This window comes from Dermacentor silvarum, chromosome 2, assembly GCF_013339745.2.
Source record: "Dermacentor silvarum isolate Dsil-2018 chromosome 2, BIME_Dsil_1.4, whole genome shotgun sequence".
In the NCBI taxonomy this organism is placed as follows: domain Eukaryota; kingdom Metazoa; phylum Arthropoda; class Arachnida; order Ixodida; family Ixodidae; genus Dermacentor; species Dermacentor silvarum.
In genome coordinates, this window is record NC_051155.1 from 115,952,107 (window position 1) to 115,968,223 (window position 16,117).

At 46.0% G+C, this 16,117-nt stretch overlaps 1 protein-coding gene across 1 annotated transcript; it reads left to right on the forward strand.

The window, feature by feature from the left end:
• The first annotated feature begins 1,908 nt into the window (after window positions 1–1,908).
• LOC119441700 (estradiol 17-beta-dehydrogenase 8) lies at window positions 1,909–14,969 on the forward strand. Its single transcript, XM_037706296.2, has 3 exons — window positions 1,909–2,268; window positions 8,795–8,994; window positions 14,549–14,969. The coding sequence occupies exons 1-3, from the start codon at window positions 2,106–2,108 to the stop codon at window positions 14,948–14,950; spliced, it is 765 nt and encodes a 254-aa protein (XP_037562224.1). The 5' UTR covers window positions 1,909–2,105; the 3' UTR covers window positions 14,951–14,969.
• The last annotated feature ends 1,148 nt before the right edge of the window (window positions 14,970–16,117 follow it).

Below are 16,117 nucleotides of genomic sequence, written 5' to 3' on the forward strand. Positions count from 1 at the left end.
ACGGGACCCTTAACAGCAGCGGGTCGAAAAATACCCAGTTCCAGGGGTGAAATTCGGTCCCATACGGCACTAAAGTTATTTTACCACTGAAGTTGCTCATACGTTGTTTTACATTCTTTATAAAGTAATTCCTCGGAATTTTGAGAATGAGAGCCCACAAACAAATGTCACGAATCAGGTTAAGGCCATCTCAGAGACGCTTCAGTGAAGACAACAAGGAAGACAAGCTCGTTCCGATTCCAGTCAATGGTCATTTAAATCGGGCTTGTACTCGCATTGTGAATATATCTGGAAAATAATGTTGTGCCTCTGTTTTACCTAACAATATTCATTGAAGTGCTGGTATTACGCTAAGTGCTACATGACGTGAATGGTGAGACTTTACCACTGTACTTATATTTAGGCATTTAGGCGTACTTATTTTAGGCTATATTTTAGAGCGCAGCTCTTTGACGGCCGTTCCTGCATTGATCGTCGGCGTCCCTCGGCGTAACCGAGCGAACGAGGAGCGCAGCGGGGGATGAAGGACGGCGATAACGAAGAGAACGCGAAGAGAAAGGCGGAGGAGGAGGATGAAGCGTATTATGAGGAGGAAAGCGGCCGAGCAGGCCATGGAGAAATGGTGAGAAGGAAAGCGGCGTGCCGCACGAGACGTGCTGAGGCATACAGCGAGCGCGTCCTCCGATACCATATATGGAAACAAAGCGCTGAAGGGGGTTTAGGACCCACTGCGCATGCGCTAATTTGCCTGCGCCGCCGGTGCTAGCGATTGCGTTCCCCGCGAGCCACGCGTTCCCGTGTTCACGCTTTCTTTCTGAAGAATGAGCAACGCAACCGGTGGAAACGCTTCGTGTGCCGCTGCTGCTAAACGAGCTGACCGAGCAGCGGCTCAGCCCCTCCACCAATAGGACCCTGCCGTTCAGAATCAAATTCTTTGCCACAATATATCGCGACTGCAAAACACCTAGACGGCTGTGCTAAAATTCGCAGAATCGTAATCGTCGGTGAACTTTTTTTTTAAAGTCAAGCCATGAAGTTACATTTGACAGAATCAAACCATTTGTAGAAAATTTTGCCGTGGTAGATGTCAGTACTGATATAGATCCCTTTCCTTGATTTTATGAAGCAAATCAGTTATTTGATTTCATCAAAATGTACAATAAATCATTACCGCTGGGCTTGGATTTTACAGTCCCAACGTACGCACTCAAGCTGATAACGGAATATGTAATTAGTCGGCTTTTGATGATTATCCAAGTGAACATTGGTAGTGTTTGTGTAAGTAATCGTTGTCCCTTGCAACAGCACACCTCCAAGAGCGGGAAAGCACTATCACTACAGATAGAATAAAAAGGAACCTAATAAGCGTGAGACATCCCTTATTATGTTTCTTTGGTGTTTTACTGTTCGGCAACAAGGAAGAACATCAGCCGATTTCCTAATTGGCGGATGACCCAACACACGCATTCGTGGCAATTTGCGGAGTCGCGGCATCTGGTCATAACTAAAGAGCGGCGGTCGCAAAGAGAGAGGCAAGGAGCACCTGACGGGAGTCTTTCCATTAAAGCGCGTCGTTCGGCTCACCGCTTGGTTTTCGACGCCTGAGTCCTTGTACCTGGCTTCAAAAAAAAAAAAAAAAAAAAGCAGAACGCACGCCATAACGGGATAGAAAGAAAACGCGACTGCCGATCGTGAGTTGCTTTGGCAGAAGCGGCAGCTCTGCCCACCGCCAAGGTCATGAAAAGGAACTGGTTTTCTCGTCTCATCTATTCTCCGGGCTTTTGTTGCTCAACAACCCAAATGAACGACGCAGCCGAACTGCGGCTGCGAGGGAAAGGGTGGTACAGTGATTGTACAGGGCAGGGCATGGAAATAAGGCAACGTGCGACAAGGAAAAACACAAAAGGCCACAAATGCCCTTCACGCGTGCGCCCTAGACAAGCTCAAGTCTCCCAGAACGAAAGAAGGCTTCTTATCGCTGTGATACGGAGTGTTGCGGCGGCAGCAGAGAATACACCGACAAGACGGGAGATGGCTAGACGAGGCCTGTCGCATCGCTGTCGCTATAGTTGAAGCCGGCGCAGTCTGGAGACGAGCACGCGAACATGTCGGCCGACAAAGAACTCTTGGGACGCCTTGCAGTGGTCACCGGAGGAGGCAGCGGCATCGGCGAGGCCATCTGTCACGTGCTGGCCGAGAGAGGTGCCCGTGTAGTGGTAGCGGACATCAATTTCGAAGCGGCGGAAAGGGTCGCGAAGTCACTGCCAGGTTCGTATTACCGCGCCGGAGATTCCCTATGTTCTCATGCAAGTGCGTAAACTTACCTACGGAAAAATGCTCCAAGCAAAAGGCAAGCGGTACGTTGTCGTGCGGCGAGTTGTTGGGAGATAGCACCGAGTGCCGAAGCACCCGTTATCACGCGTGGTTTCGCCTCTCCGCAAAACGTTTGTTGCTATGTTAGTACGACAGGATAACGGAGCTATCAGCTGCGCGCGATGAACTTCGTGCATTCTCGCGTGGCCGTGGTAGCGGCCTACTGATGTACAAGGCACGACAATGACTCGTACAACGACTTTCTCATATTGCTAAAAACGAAAAAGAGATACAAAAAATTTAGACTTGTGCTTAAGCAGCTTTATATCAATAACTAGTGCGAGACGTCAGAATTTAGGCTATCAGTGCCATTACAATATTGTTATTTGCCATGAGTTTATAAACTCGCTTTAGGCCGGGGCGTCCTGCAACTACACATTTAAGTCAGCCAGTGCTCAAAGAAGAACCTTTTGATAGATTATATTTTCCTAACGCGAGCTATGAGATATAACTACCCGAGCTATGCAGCGAAATGCAATGCAATGCATATCACGAAACACTTTTTTACATTCTATAGATTTCTCAAAACTGGCGGTCGGAAAGAAAATCTGTAGCAAAAGGCTAGCCACTCTGTGTAAAATTGTTTTAACTGTACTATACAGGCTCATATATTTGACAATTGGTGTTTTAGGAAGCGTTTTCGCCTAAAGTAAGCATATATATATTAAAGTAGTCAAGGCCACTGGGCTTTTCGTAATGTTGTTACTGCCCATGATCAGCCTCGTTAGAGCACTATATATTTATTGCTGCCCCATCTCTCGTTCATACAAGCAACAATCCATGGCGCGTTGTATCCTCCTTCATGCGCGCAGAAAACTACGTATGTCTTCCTGACATTCATAGAGAATGCCATGAATTCTTATGATATGGTGTAATATCATATGCGGTGTTCGAACTACCCATAAGGTACGCTGCATGTGTAAAGTACGTGTTTCCTGGCCGCTTCCTTCTGCCTTTACTTTTCTTTCCTTACTTCTACCTTTCCATCTCGCATCCATCCTACAGGGTAGCAAACAGGCGTTAGCCTTGTTACCATTTTGTTTATAGGAAAGCTATTAGCGGGACCAGAAGCTCTCGAAAACCTTATACGCCTGCTTTCACGCAGTCCTAGTGCGAGTAAATGATCTAGTGCATGGAAGTATCGAAGAAATTGGGAGCATAATACCAAGTAAATGCGGGTGCATACTGAATGGCGTGTAAAAAATAGGGGTTAAATGAAAATTGCTAAACTTTCGTTTTCTGCCTCGAGGTGTTAAATGTACCACATTGAAAGTTGCCTTGATATTTCTTCATAACCAAATATAGCAGCGGCTTTATGTTTATTCGGCATTTTATAGGTGATGCACATTGGAAGATTTAAGTATAAATAGGCTAATTAGGAGGCTTCTTAAAATTGTGCAAAATTCTTTATCTTTGCCTTTCTGGGTGTACAGTACGTTATGCGCCGCACATAGTTTATTTGCCGGTTGTCCTTGAGCAACTAATTGTCACTCCGAATTCAATTTGAATTCGCATGGGGGCACGGTACAGTTATTGCATAGGCAGAAATGATGCATAGAAAAGGAGGGAGGTTAACTAGATGTAGTTCCGGTTGGCTACCCTGCTTAGGGGTATAAAAAGGGAAAGAGAGCGGAAGGGGCTGAGAGAGAAGGAGGGACGAGCACAAACAAACCGCGTACACTATACACCGGTAGGGGGCGGCGTTCTTAAAGTCCACCGAGAACGCCCGTAGACCGCAGGAACCTTGGTAGCGTGAGTAAGGCCTTCAGCGCGGATGTTCTGCCGGAGCACTGACCTGAAGCTTTTAGTTTCGATAGTGGACGATTGTCCAATTGGTCAAACACTCTGCACAACGCTTGTCTTTCGGCATTATGGCCCGGGCAGACACAGATAATGTGTGTGAGCGTCTCATCACTGTTGCGCATGTCACACGTGGGGTAGTTAATGCAAAATCAATGTACAAACCATGTAGCTAAATTACATACTTTGTGGGAAAATCAATAGAAGTTTGAGAGTGTTAGCAGAGTGTTTTGCGATCCGTGTGGCAGGTTCGCTGATTTTGCAGAGTTCCTCTAGAAACATCAGTAGCATAAGTAGCAGCAAAAAAATTAACAAAAAAAAAACAAACACTGGAAAGCTTTACGCAGTTCTGCGTAATGCTTCCCTGTGCCCTCGCGGAACTTTATGTGGCTCCGACTTCAGGGGATAATATAAATTGGGGACATGCTAGAAGTGAAGAACGGCCAAAGTTTCAAGTTTGTGGGTTAGTTACAGGCGCTCTCTAACGTAAAACTATTACAATCTGTTTTATTCAAATCTCGTGACGTCAAATTTACGTAACTGCCAACGCAAGAATTGGGCGGTGACTTGTAGCGTAGTAGACCAAAGAAACGCTCTCCTCGTTTATAGGAGGTTACCTTTGCTCTCTAGGCAAATAGCATTTTCTTGGCTTTACAGGTTTTGCGCTGCGTCTGTGTGAACAAGTTAATTGCCATTGCTCAGGTCTTTAACTTTCTCTGCGGGAAAAACTAGGGTACACAAGTTCATTCTATGCTGCAGCTGCACAGGGACTCCTGCGGATTCCTGGGACTTCTGCGTTACAGTCTATCAGTTTTGTCAAATACATGCAAGACCAACATTCGCGCTCTGGATGTCATACAAGGTCAAGCCTTATGCACGTGTTTAGGGCTGCCTTGGTGCACCTCAACAACAGCAATTGCCATCACGAGAGCACATATGATCCAGACACACGTAGCTCTCGACTCTCTCAGAGCGCACATTCGTAATGTGTCAAGGATCCCCGACCACCGCTTAGCTTCCCTACCAGCCGAGAGACCTCAAGCGACCTTTTCAAGAGTGCTTACCGTCATGTTATACACCAGCTACGAAGCCTTCATGTCCCCAGTGATGCATGCGACAGCGTCAAGTAAATTTTACTATTCCCGGAATAACCTAGAACGCCCATCATCCGTCGCCAGCTCTGAAGCAACTGACGCTCCTATTACTGTGCCAGACATATCATGACCACATACATATACCAGGTGTTCAAAATTAAGCTTTATGAAATTTTTAAGAATTGCCTGTGGCAGGTAGCATAATTGTTATCGTTGAGCTGGGTTATTCGAAGAGGCAGGCATTAGTATCACGAGAAATCGAAACACATATTCAGCTAATTAACAAAAAATGACCGATGAACTTCCTAGGTAATTGCTTTACGAGACATATTGCAATTTACGAATTGTAGTGGGTGAGCTTATCAGACTGCTTATATTGCCCCTGGCATCATCCTACGTGCACTCAGTTCTCACTCCTTTCCTCTTTCTATTCCCCCTTTTGCTTCCCCCATGGTAGGGTAGCAAACCGGACGCTCATCTGGTTGACCTCCCTGCGCTTCGTCTCCTTGCTTTCTCTCTCTTATCTAATTGACTGACCACAGGCGAGGAAGGCGCACAAGTGGAGAGGGTTTCGGTGGGGCGGGGCAAGCGCAGTGAAAGTAGATAACCGTGACGCGAAGAAAGTGTGCCGTGCTCCCCCCCCCCCCTTCACCCTTTTCTTATTATTTTTGTGACTCTTTAGTCTTCCTCGATGCGGGAGAGCAGGAGAGAGAGTTGGGTCCAAGACACGAAAACAAGCAACGCGGGCAACTGGAGCCTTTTCGCGGGAAATACCGCGACGGTGCGTCGGGCATGTGCTCGCGCCCGGCCGACGCAGTCGTACCTGACAGTCACTTTGTGTGCGCGCCGTCCAAGAAGTGTTCTGCACGCGGCCAACCTTGAAGCATCCCGAAACGAGTGGGGACGAGTGTGTGTACGTGTCGTGCGGCCGTTTTACGCTTCGCTGTACGGTCCATTAGGGGGTAGCGATTCATTAATTATGATTAGGTTTGTTGTGTGCGCGGCGTTTTAGAGACCACGTCGCTTAAATTCTGGCACCTATTGGATCATGTCAGCTTGCCTTATTGGTCTGAGTAGGTGATTGGTGGAGAAGCTTGCGTCTCCGACCGGTCTGCGTGTCCCTTGGATCCTGTGAAAACCAATTTATATAAAGAAGGGAATAAGGAAGGGGTCTGAGTCTTTTCGGGTGAGCAAGGAAACAGCAGCCCACGGCGCCTCTTCACCATGGGAGACCAGGCCAGTCAGGCAGGCCGCCGACGACTGGTATGACATCGTTTTGTATGTAATATGTGCACCGCGTCAACCTAAAATAATACCAAGGTAATAAAGCTAGTTTTTCGAATGATACCTCTAATCATCATTGTACCTGCCGATTTACACTTGTCTCTGCCGGAGCTCATCCCCTTTCATCGTCGTCTCTCTGGTGAGCTGATGCGCCCGAATACTAACAGCTGCACCACTTCACTACAACCGGATGAGGCGGGCGATGTCGGCTTGGCAATTGGGATGCTTCTCCTGTCTTAGCTTTCGGGGTCTGGCAGAAAATTGTGGTGGCGCACAACACAACGGTAAATATGCAGCTAAAATGAATTCTCCGCGAAAAACCTTTGCTAGTGCGATGTCGTGCTTGGGCGGAAAGGGCTCGACAACGTTATACTGCCATGCCAAAAATTTCATATTAGACGCAAATAAGCCATTCTCCCAGGCAACTCCGAGTACCCAGTTCCACAGCAATCGGCGGGCAACCATCTTATATTCATTTCGGTACGGGGAAGTTACCGGTTATTGCGAAAAAGATTTAGTTTTGTTTGGAATATTAACTAATCCTTAATGCGTGCAAGTCACTTTGACGCGGTTAGGTTTCGCTTTCTTGTGACTTCGCGCGGCAGACAGGCGAAGTGGGCTTCGCCCGACAGCTTTTGACCAATTGTAGAGGGCTGGTTGCACAAATGGAATAGAAAAGTTTGGAATAGCTTTACGCTACAGCGCCCCTGATATTGCATAAACTTTGTGAATATTTGTTTTGTGTACGTTTTCAGGCGTTGTGCGAAGTCTTTAATAAAAGTTTCTCGAGGTGCCTTCGGTGAACAAAATGCGGCACAAAGTTTGTGTCTCGCGTAAAAAATTCAATGTTATGCGTGACATGCGTGCAAAACTTGCAAAAGTGAGGAGTCCGGTTAATTTGGTCCTTCCCAGCAATTCACTGAGGTTAGTTTTCTTAAACGTTTGTTGCTCTTTTACGCAATGTTCACTAGCGTGCACGGAGAACCTAAACTTGGCACCGTGTTAATATTATGTGCAAAGATAAGCCACATTAGACGTCACGTGCAGAGAAAGGTTAAAGCTTGTGAGTAAAAATCACGGCAGATAATTATTGAATACTAGTTTACTCCCTATTTACAGGCTCGTCGCGAATTCCACTGAATCTTCCTCCGTTCTCGCGGTGAAGTGGACGTGGTGCCTATTTTGTATTTTGTGGAAATATGGGGCAGTTTTTACATGATGTAGGTACGAAGACGAATGTGCTTGTGAGTTAAGCACTGCCATGCCAGCAAATGGCTTGCGTGAGTGCTCGAAACCGCTATGCATTCGTTATCTGCCATCTCCTCCTCCTCGTCTTCCTCCTCCTCTGTATTCACCGCAGCAGCTCACTGAATATGACGTTTTCCTATGACCGCGATCATTGGCACTACCCCCTTCCACAGCAGCCGCATTCCGATGGAGGTGGAATGAAAAAAAAAAACACTCGCGTACTTGGAATCAAATTTTCTCTAAACAACCGCATCTGTTCAATCATAATGTGGATCATGTTACTATCCCGTGCGCCATACCATCGTGCTTCGGGATACCAGTGTAGCGCAAACAAGACAAGGCTACACGAACAGCGCATGGGCAGACGCACACGGCACTAGCCCTGTGTCTCTGTTTTCGTGCGCTCTTCTCGTGTGCTCATCTTGTGTGCAACATGGTTTTACTTCAAGATGACGTACACGGAAGCCCAGGATGAAAGTCTATAGTTGCATTTGGAAGTTTAACCAGTTCAGTAATGAACTATCGCCACAGCAATTGCCACAAATTGACAGTCACAACAACAGGGTTCTCTAAAAATTTTAAGCCAGTAGATATAAGATTTTAGATACCATAGCCTGCCTGATAATGAAGTCTGTGAGTGCCTCGTAGGTAAGCTTGGAGGTGAGCCCTCCACGCCTACGGAATCAACGTTTATGTAGTGCTTGTCTAATGGCCACGACACATAGAAATTAATAAGCTCCCCATTGCTAAACGCGAAGCAGTGTTCTAAAATATTGCATTGCCCTTTTAAACCCTGTTCTTCTCCCTATTTCCTGCAGCTATAGTACTTAACGTTTCACGGCGCACGTTTTTGGATGGTGTTTCAGGCTACAGAGGTTTATCGAAATGAGTTCCAAAGGCGTGTATAAATTCCTGGGTGTTCTCATCACGGGCTTCTTTGAGCCAAATAAAATGATGACAGTTTCACAATACGGATCGCGTGAACTTCGTCGCAGATGACCAGGGCCACCACGCCGTGGAAGTGGACGTGGGCGAGTCGGCGTCCGTCGAGAGGCTGTTCGAGGTGATTCAGGGGTTCAGTGGCGGTACACCAGTCAGCATAATCATCAACAACGCCGCCATCGGCTGTGGCTTCGCCTCGATAGCTGATGCTAGCGAAGAGGCCTTTGATCGAATAATCAAGACAAATCTGAAGGTGAGGCGAGCGAAGTAGCAGTTTTGTTACGAAGAACTTCTGAAAAGGACCGCCAGCGTGAGCACATCAAGATCTACATTAGGTGCAGGTAATGAATTGGGCACCACTCCGGAACGGTCATTTGTAAGAAGTGCTTATTTTTGGTCATCAGCCTCGGCTTATACTCTATTTTATTTTGCTGATTGGCCAGTGCTTGTTACTACGTGCCGATCACCATAAAGGAGCTGCTTGTTTAACGTGGTCCCGGAAATTGCAGTTTTGCTGCGGTTGCTTAACTGCCAGCATACGCACACAATAATAGGCAGTCTTAGCGTTTGGCGCCTTACGTACGTTAAACGCAAGCACCTTCGCGGCACGATATGGTGAGAATTTTCAGGTTATTAGTGTAACGTACGGAAAAGCAAGTGCCAATAAGAGGTGAAAAGACAAGGTGCCGTCTGGTATCTCATGCCACAAGTGTTCAATCCGACGCACTTCATGAGCAATCATGCTCATGTTTTTATGTCCACGTGTCTCGTTAGGCCTATACGTAAGCGGAAATTGCCGAATTATCTCGACAATTAGACAAGCTAGGCTGTCATAACTGACATTTCAGGTAAGTTTGGACGAAAGGTAATCTTATTGCCACACTTATAGAGAATAGCTCTCTCTCTCTCTCTACATATATATATATATATATATATATATATAGCAAGATAGATAGATAGATAGGTAGATAGATAGATAGATAGATAGATAGATAGATACATAGATAGATAGTCGGCGTTATCATTGGCGGCATGGGGTGAAAGCGATTTCCAGTATACCGCGTGCAATAGCGTACACGCGAAACACGTGTAATCACTTAGAACCAATGCCGTCATTAAAAAAGCTTCCGTTTACAAGAGAGTGGTTTGTAAAGAAATGCGTAGCAGCCGTAATCACGATGAAACCCGCAAGAGAAAAATGAATGGTACGAAGGAAGAGCTGACAAAATTGAACCCCTGATGGTTGTGTTGGCCCACTTTGTTCCTTATTACCGACACTGCTTCAATACTAAAATAGAAACGCTTTCGCCATCGCTTGGGTCCGCTCACACAGTTGACCTGAACATCCATATTATTTCGTACTTTTACATATACGATTTTCAAGAAATTGCGCATTTCGTGCGTAGGAATCCTATGCGTACGCGTTATGAGTGTAGATGGAAGAAGAGCGGCGTTTGCTGCTATTCTTGAAAAGCCAGACGAATAACACCTTCAAGTTCCAACTAATGCTCACTAGGGGACATGTAGTTTCTCCACGTTTCTAACATTTTAAAATAACGGTAAGCGTTCAGCGCCAAACGAATTAGGATTATTAAATTTACAGCGACTTTCGTCAAGTGTACAGAGTGTGGACACCATGCTAGACCTCTCTACAGGAACGTCAGATGTGAAAAAATCAACTGTTTCATGTCTAGGATTTTGGAAAGAACCTATCGAGCCAATTGCAAATTATTATTGATGTTAAATATTGTTAAAAGAGATTAACCCGCTACATATGACTTGATGACACTTAGCGCAAACACCCAGCTGTCTTCCTATCAACACCTTTTACTAAACCGCGTTATAAACGAGGCTTTGCTCGCATAAATTTGGCCTGTGCTGCAAGTTTAGTATTATATAATATTGAAACTTCCAGCACAGGCTCAATCAGAAATGCTTCAAGGTGTATACGACACATTATACCTATCAATATTTTCATCAGTGCATTTGATTTAGATGCACTGTAGTGGCGAGAACATTTGTGCGCTCGGCGCCTGAAGCGGATAAAAAGGAAACAATAAATGGGAACATAGGCACTGGACACAGGAGCTGACTTACAGCTATCATTCTGGAGACGTTAAGCAACCTTTCCACAAGCATATCTTCTGAACAAGTGAATAAAAACTTCGAAATCTGCGTTAGGCTACGTTCGCATTTGGGAATCGGGCGAAAGGCTCAAGCGGGCGGAAAATCTTTTCCACCCATGTACAAGAATTTCACCAAATTATTGCCACCGCAGCATCTGCGCGTGCTGCCGCTGCCGCTTTCGCTTACATCCTTCTAGTCTATGTACGTTTGTCTGCGTGGTGCCGCTCTTCATCCCACCATTTCAAGCGGTATCAAAACCTATCTGTCATCAAAAGTGATAATTTCGCGCAACTTCGACTGTCGCCTGCAACTTTCGTCTGCCATGGAAGAGGAAGAAGAAATAGTTTTGATACATCTAGCTGGTTGTTGCCTGTAAATGGACAATGAACCACAGAAGAAGCGTTCATCGCGGAAGCAGCGGTGGTGGGTTCACGCGGCTTTGCAAAAGCGCGAGAAGTTGGGTCACGTCAACGCGTTGTTGCCCCACATCAGGTCCCGTGACGTCAAATGCTATCTTCGCCCAAATCTCATTCTTGGGAGACGTGTCCTTGTAAAGCCAGTGACTCTTTTTGTAGAGCACGGGGCGGTTCTTGATCGCGCCGATCAGCATCGAAGCCGACACTTTTGGTGCCGTGTTCAATTTCACGACCGGATGTTTACATGCCACTGCAGCTTCCGGTGCCGCGGAACGAATGACCTTCCGCTTTGGAATGGCTAAAAAAAAAATCGGTCCGAGATCGAGCGGGCTGACCGCCTAGTTTTTCGCCCATTTGCCGTCTAGGCGGCTTGATTTTTTTTTAAGTTATTGCCGCTTCCGCCTGCTTCGAGACAAAGTGTGAACGTAGCCTTACACCTCTTCACGAAGCGAACCACACCACATAATATATTCGCTGGCCTTTATTCACACTACAGGCATGTAGGAAGCTGTTCCCATGTTTCCCAAATAAGATTTGAAGTCGCCGGCCACGTTATTCCTAAGTATTTCTCGGTAGTGCCCTTTCTAGTCGCACAACAATGCTCGCTTTTCACAATGATTCTAGCTCGAATACTTCCGTTTCAATACAAAAAATTGTTTACAGGACTCCTCTGCGCAATCGTTCTATGTATTTGTTTATGTTTCTTTCTTCACTGGTATTCTTTTATTTATTCTCACTGTGGCATGTACGTATTACGTATCACTTGGCGTTCACTGCGGTGAGACGCCGGCAGCAAGGGGGATGAAATATTTATGTGGTTGCTTTTAGAGCCTCTTTCACAGTTTCCCTTCCTCTTCCGCATGCTAATTAAGTTTACGTCATGCATTGGTATCCCACTGCTTTGATCTCTGAATTTTAATAGAAGTGTGTCCTTTGCGTTCTTGCAACAAACATCTTGTTACGATAATAGTGAGCATTTAAAAATTATAGCTATACAGGGTGTTTCACTAAACTTGGGCCAAACTTAAAAATATATTCAGATGCTACGTAGCTGGGCAGAACCAAGGTAACGTTGTTTGCCGTCGCTTGGAGATATTCAGATTATTTTTTCTATTCCGCCTATTTAGATAATTAGTCTTAATTATTCAACTGCTCAATTATTATATTTTGGTGAAAAGTTTCAAAGATAAAATTGCAGACCAACACAAGAAACCCGCGAGACAGTTTTTTGTTGCTCAATGCGTGCTACATAAAATTGTTTTTCGGAGCGTGAAAAATGCCCGCGAATACATGCAAAGACCGTCGAGCGGCCAGTCGCGCGGCAATTTTGCGTGAATTCGCGGGCTTCTTTCATGCTCGGAAAAACACTTCTATGTAGCACGTATTGAGCAATAGAAAGCTGTATCGCGAGTTTCTCATGTTGTTCTACAATTTTCTCATTTACACTGTTCATCTAATTATATAAATTTAGAAGTGAATAAATAATTTATACTATATAACTAATTAGGTGGTATGCAAAAATAATCTGAGTATCTCCAAGCGACGGGGAATAACATTACCTTGGTTCTGTCCAGCTACTTAGCATGTGCATATTTTTAAGGTTTGACCCAAGTTAAATGAAACAAGTTAAGGACCGCACAAAGAGCGATGGAACGAAAAATCTTAGGAGTAACGTTAAGAGAGAGGAAGAGAGCGGTGTGGATAAGAGAACAAACGGGGATAGACGATATTCTAGTTGACATTAAGCGGAAGAAATGGAGCTGGGCAGGCCATGTAATGCGTAGGATGGATAACCGGTGGACCATTAGGGTTACAGAATGGATACCAAGAGAAGGGAAGCGCAGTCGAGGACGGCAAAAAACCAGGTGGGATGATGAAGTTAGGAAATTCGCAGGCGCAAGTTGGAATACGCTGGCGCAAGACAGGGGTAATTGGAGATCGCAGGGAGAGGCCTTCGTCCTGCAGTGGACATAAATATAGGCTGATGATGATGATGAGGATGATGTTGATGATGAAATGAAACACCCCGTATACAAGGTTACAACAGCCACAAGAAGCGGCGACGGATGCAAGGCTGTCGCGAGCCTCTAGACTTATACTGTAGTCTTCGTCTGACCGACAGTAGGAGCCCCTTCACTGTCTTGTGGCAATATTTTAAAGACGATTGTGTTGCTTGAGCAACCTAATGCGAAAAAATTTGTCTGTGTCTGTCTGTCTGTGTCTGTGTCTGTCTGTGCCTGTGTCCCGGCCAAAACCGATTCAACCGCCCTGCCAAAACCAACCAAGCTACTAACAGTGGTGGCACGGCGTCATACACGTGAATATTATACAGCGCAAAGTAAACCTCAGCACTTTTTAGGGCAAAATATATGTACATAACCGTGATCCGCAGCGGTCACTTAAATACGAACATACATTGGACAGGTTTTTACATTAGTAAATGAAAAATGAACGCGTTAGAAATGATGTCGAAGAGACGGTGCGCGTTAAAAACAAGCCGACTGAAGCCGCGGCTCTGTAGCCGGCATTACGCCAACAGTAACAAAAGATCCCAATACAATGCGCGAGAGCAGGACGAACGCGGGAAATTTGAATTGATTTCAGCAAAACCTCCATTGCATCCATGGAGGAGTGAGAGGGGAGAGGAAGAGCATGAGGGGTGGGAAGGGGGAGAAGAGAGGCTGTTATGTATCAGGGACGGCAGAAGATTATCGTCTTTCGATGTCATTTTCAGCGAATCAATCAGATATGCGGTCAATTTTATATACGGAAATCGTTTGCAAACGAAGCGCATAAAAGGTTCAAACGTAGCTAAGTATAAATCAGCTTCATTGTGGCAGTCTTGTTGAACTTTGGTGCTAAGAAGCTCTTATAGATGTTTGAAGAAGGGTCAAGACGACCTCATCACAGCCTACGAGCGGTGCCAGATAGAAGACTAAATACTTATCAGTCAGCTTTGGAGCATGGGTGCAGTGGCTGAGTTGCTTTCTCGATAAGAGGCTGTTTGCAGTAAAATCTATTCGCCAAGAAAAATGAGCTGTGCCTGTCGTGGAGTAAATGGTGACGCTATCAGCCCGGTGTCGTTAAAAATACACCAGAGCAGCGTCGTAAGAAATATGTCCCATATTTCTTGCTAAACCAAACATTGTCAGTACGGTGCAACACAGCAGTCTATTCCGCAATTATAAGTATAAAAAGAAAACTGTCGATGCTAATTGATGGCTAAATGCTTTGAAGGTGTGTCTAATGCAGCTTCTTGTGCAGGGCCCATTCCTTATGAGCCGCACAGGCATCCGCCTAATGTTGGCAGCTGGGGTGAAAGAAGGAGCCGTGGTCAACGTGTCCAGCATCACTGCAAAGAGTGGAATGAAGGGCCTTGCAAGCTACGTGGCATCGAAAACCGGTATACTGGGTCTGACCAAGTCAGTGGCACTAGACGTCGCAGGCACGGGTATCCGCTGCAATGCAGTGCTTCCAGGTTTCACGGTGACGCCCATGTCCGACCACCTCACGGCAGAACAGAAGCAGCAACTTACCGCAGGCATACCGCTCAGTCGTCCAGCCCAAGCACGCGAGGTGGCGCAGGTGGTGGCCTTCCTATGCGGGCCACACAGCTCGTACATGGTAGGCTCCGCTGTGGAAGTAGCGGGAGGCGCGATGATGTAATAAAGACTTCACCGACACCGCGTGACCTACTTTGCTCTGTACCATAAATAAAACTACAACTATTTCGCGTATTTTTATACGCACTCTAGCCTTCCCCCTCGTCACCAGGCATGCATTACCGCCAATCACCAGTGCGAAAAGCAAAGAAAAGATAAGCCGTATCAGGGCACGCCTTCCCACAGGAAACGATTTTTGAATAGCTACTTTCCTTATCCAGGTGTGATCGATCGGGCTGCTGTGTCAACCAACACAGCAGCCGGATATGTAATCACATGCCAAAATCGAATTTCGAGCTAGCTCTTTCAGATAATTATCACGTATCTGACGTTGAGTAGAAGGGGTACGCGAGAGCACACTGACGTGTTTCAGTTCTTTTTACGGGAAAGAACCAAAAGCAAAATGAAAAACTTCTTAGCATTTCGGTTAGCATTTATTGAAAGCTTCGCTTCACATTGATTCAATGACGTGCGTTCTATGTGCATATGTTTTGTTTGGCGCAACTATATGAAATCAACAGTTAACAAAGCCAAGCAGACAACTATCAGGAAAACTAACAAGAACAGGACCCCTCAGTTCAGCTTCTCGCTAATTGCAAAGCGAGGGTCTCGACTACGTCAGGTTGGACACCTTCAGGCAGCATACGAGGGTTTATAGGACACCTTCTGGCTGCTAAGGTTAACATTCTACGTGACGCCAGGGCACAGAAGGCCGTTCTACATACGCCGCCATGGCTAGGGGTAGCGCTAGCTATCACTCTACAGGTTAGATCTTGTACAGATATATATATTTGCCCAATATTGTAGATGTGGAATCAGCTGCCGCTGTAGCTCAATTGGTAGAACAACACGTGCTTAATGCAGAGGGTGTGGGTTTGGTTCCCCCCTCCAGCAAGTTGTCTTTCGCCCAATTTCATTTCCCTTTATCTTATCATTTTATTGTGATAGCAATTATATGGGCACTCAAAGCAGATTTCTGCCGTCGGCGTCACCGTCGCCGTCGCCGTGAGGTTCCGTATGACGTCAATAGAGATGAAATCGTCGCCGCGCGCGGAACGCTGTATGTGCGAGTGAAAGGGCGCGAGGGGCGCGCGCTTTCACAGGGAGTGAACGCACGGCGGAGAACAAACGCGCGTTCTGCGCCGTGCTCGCTTAAGGGCTGCAGAAGTAG

Excerpts from the sequence above, each read along its gene's own strand:
- LOC119441700 (XM_037706296.2), top strand. The coding sequence starts at position 2,106 with ATGTCGGCCGACAAAGAACTCTTGGGACGCCTTGCAGTGGTCACCGGA. Across the intron at positions 2,269-8,794 it reads GGTCGCGAAGTCACTGCCAG|ATGACCAGGGCCACCACGCC; the intron begins GTTCGTATTACC and ends ACTTCGTCGCAG. Across the intron at positions 8,995-14,548 it reads TAATCAAGACAAATCTGAAG|GGCCCATTCCTTATGAGCCG; the intron begins GTGAGGCGAGCG and ends CTTCTTGTGCAG.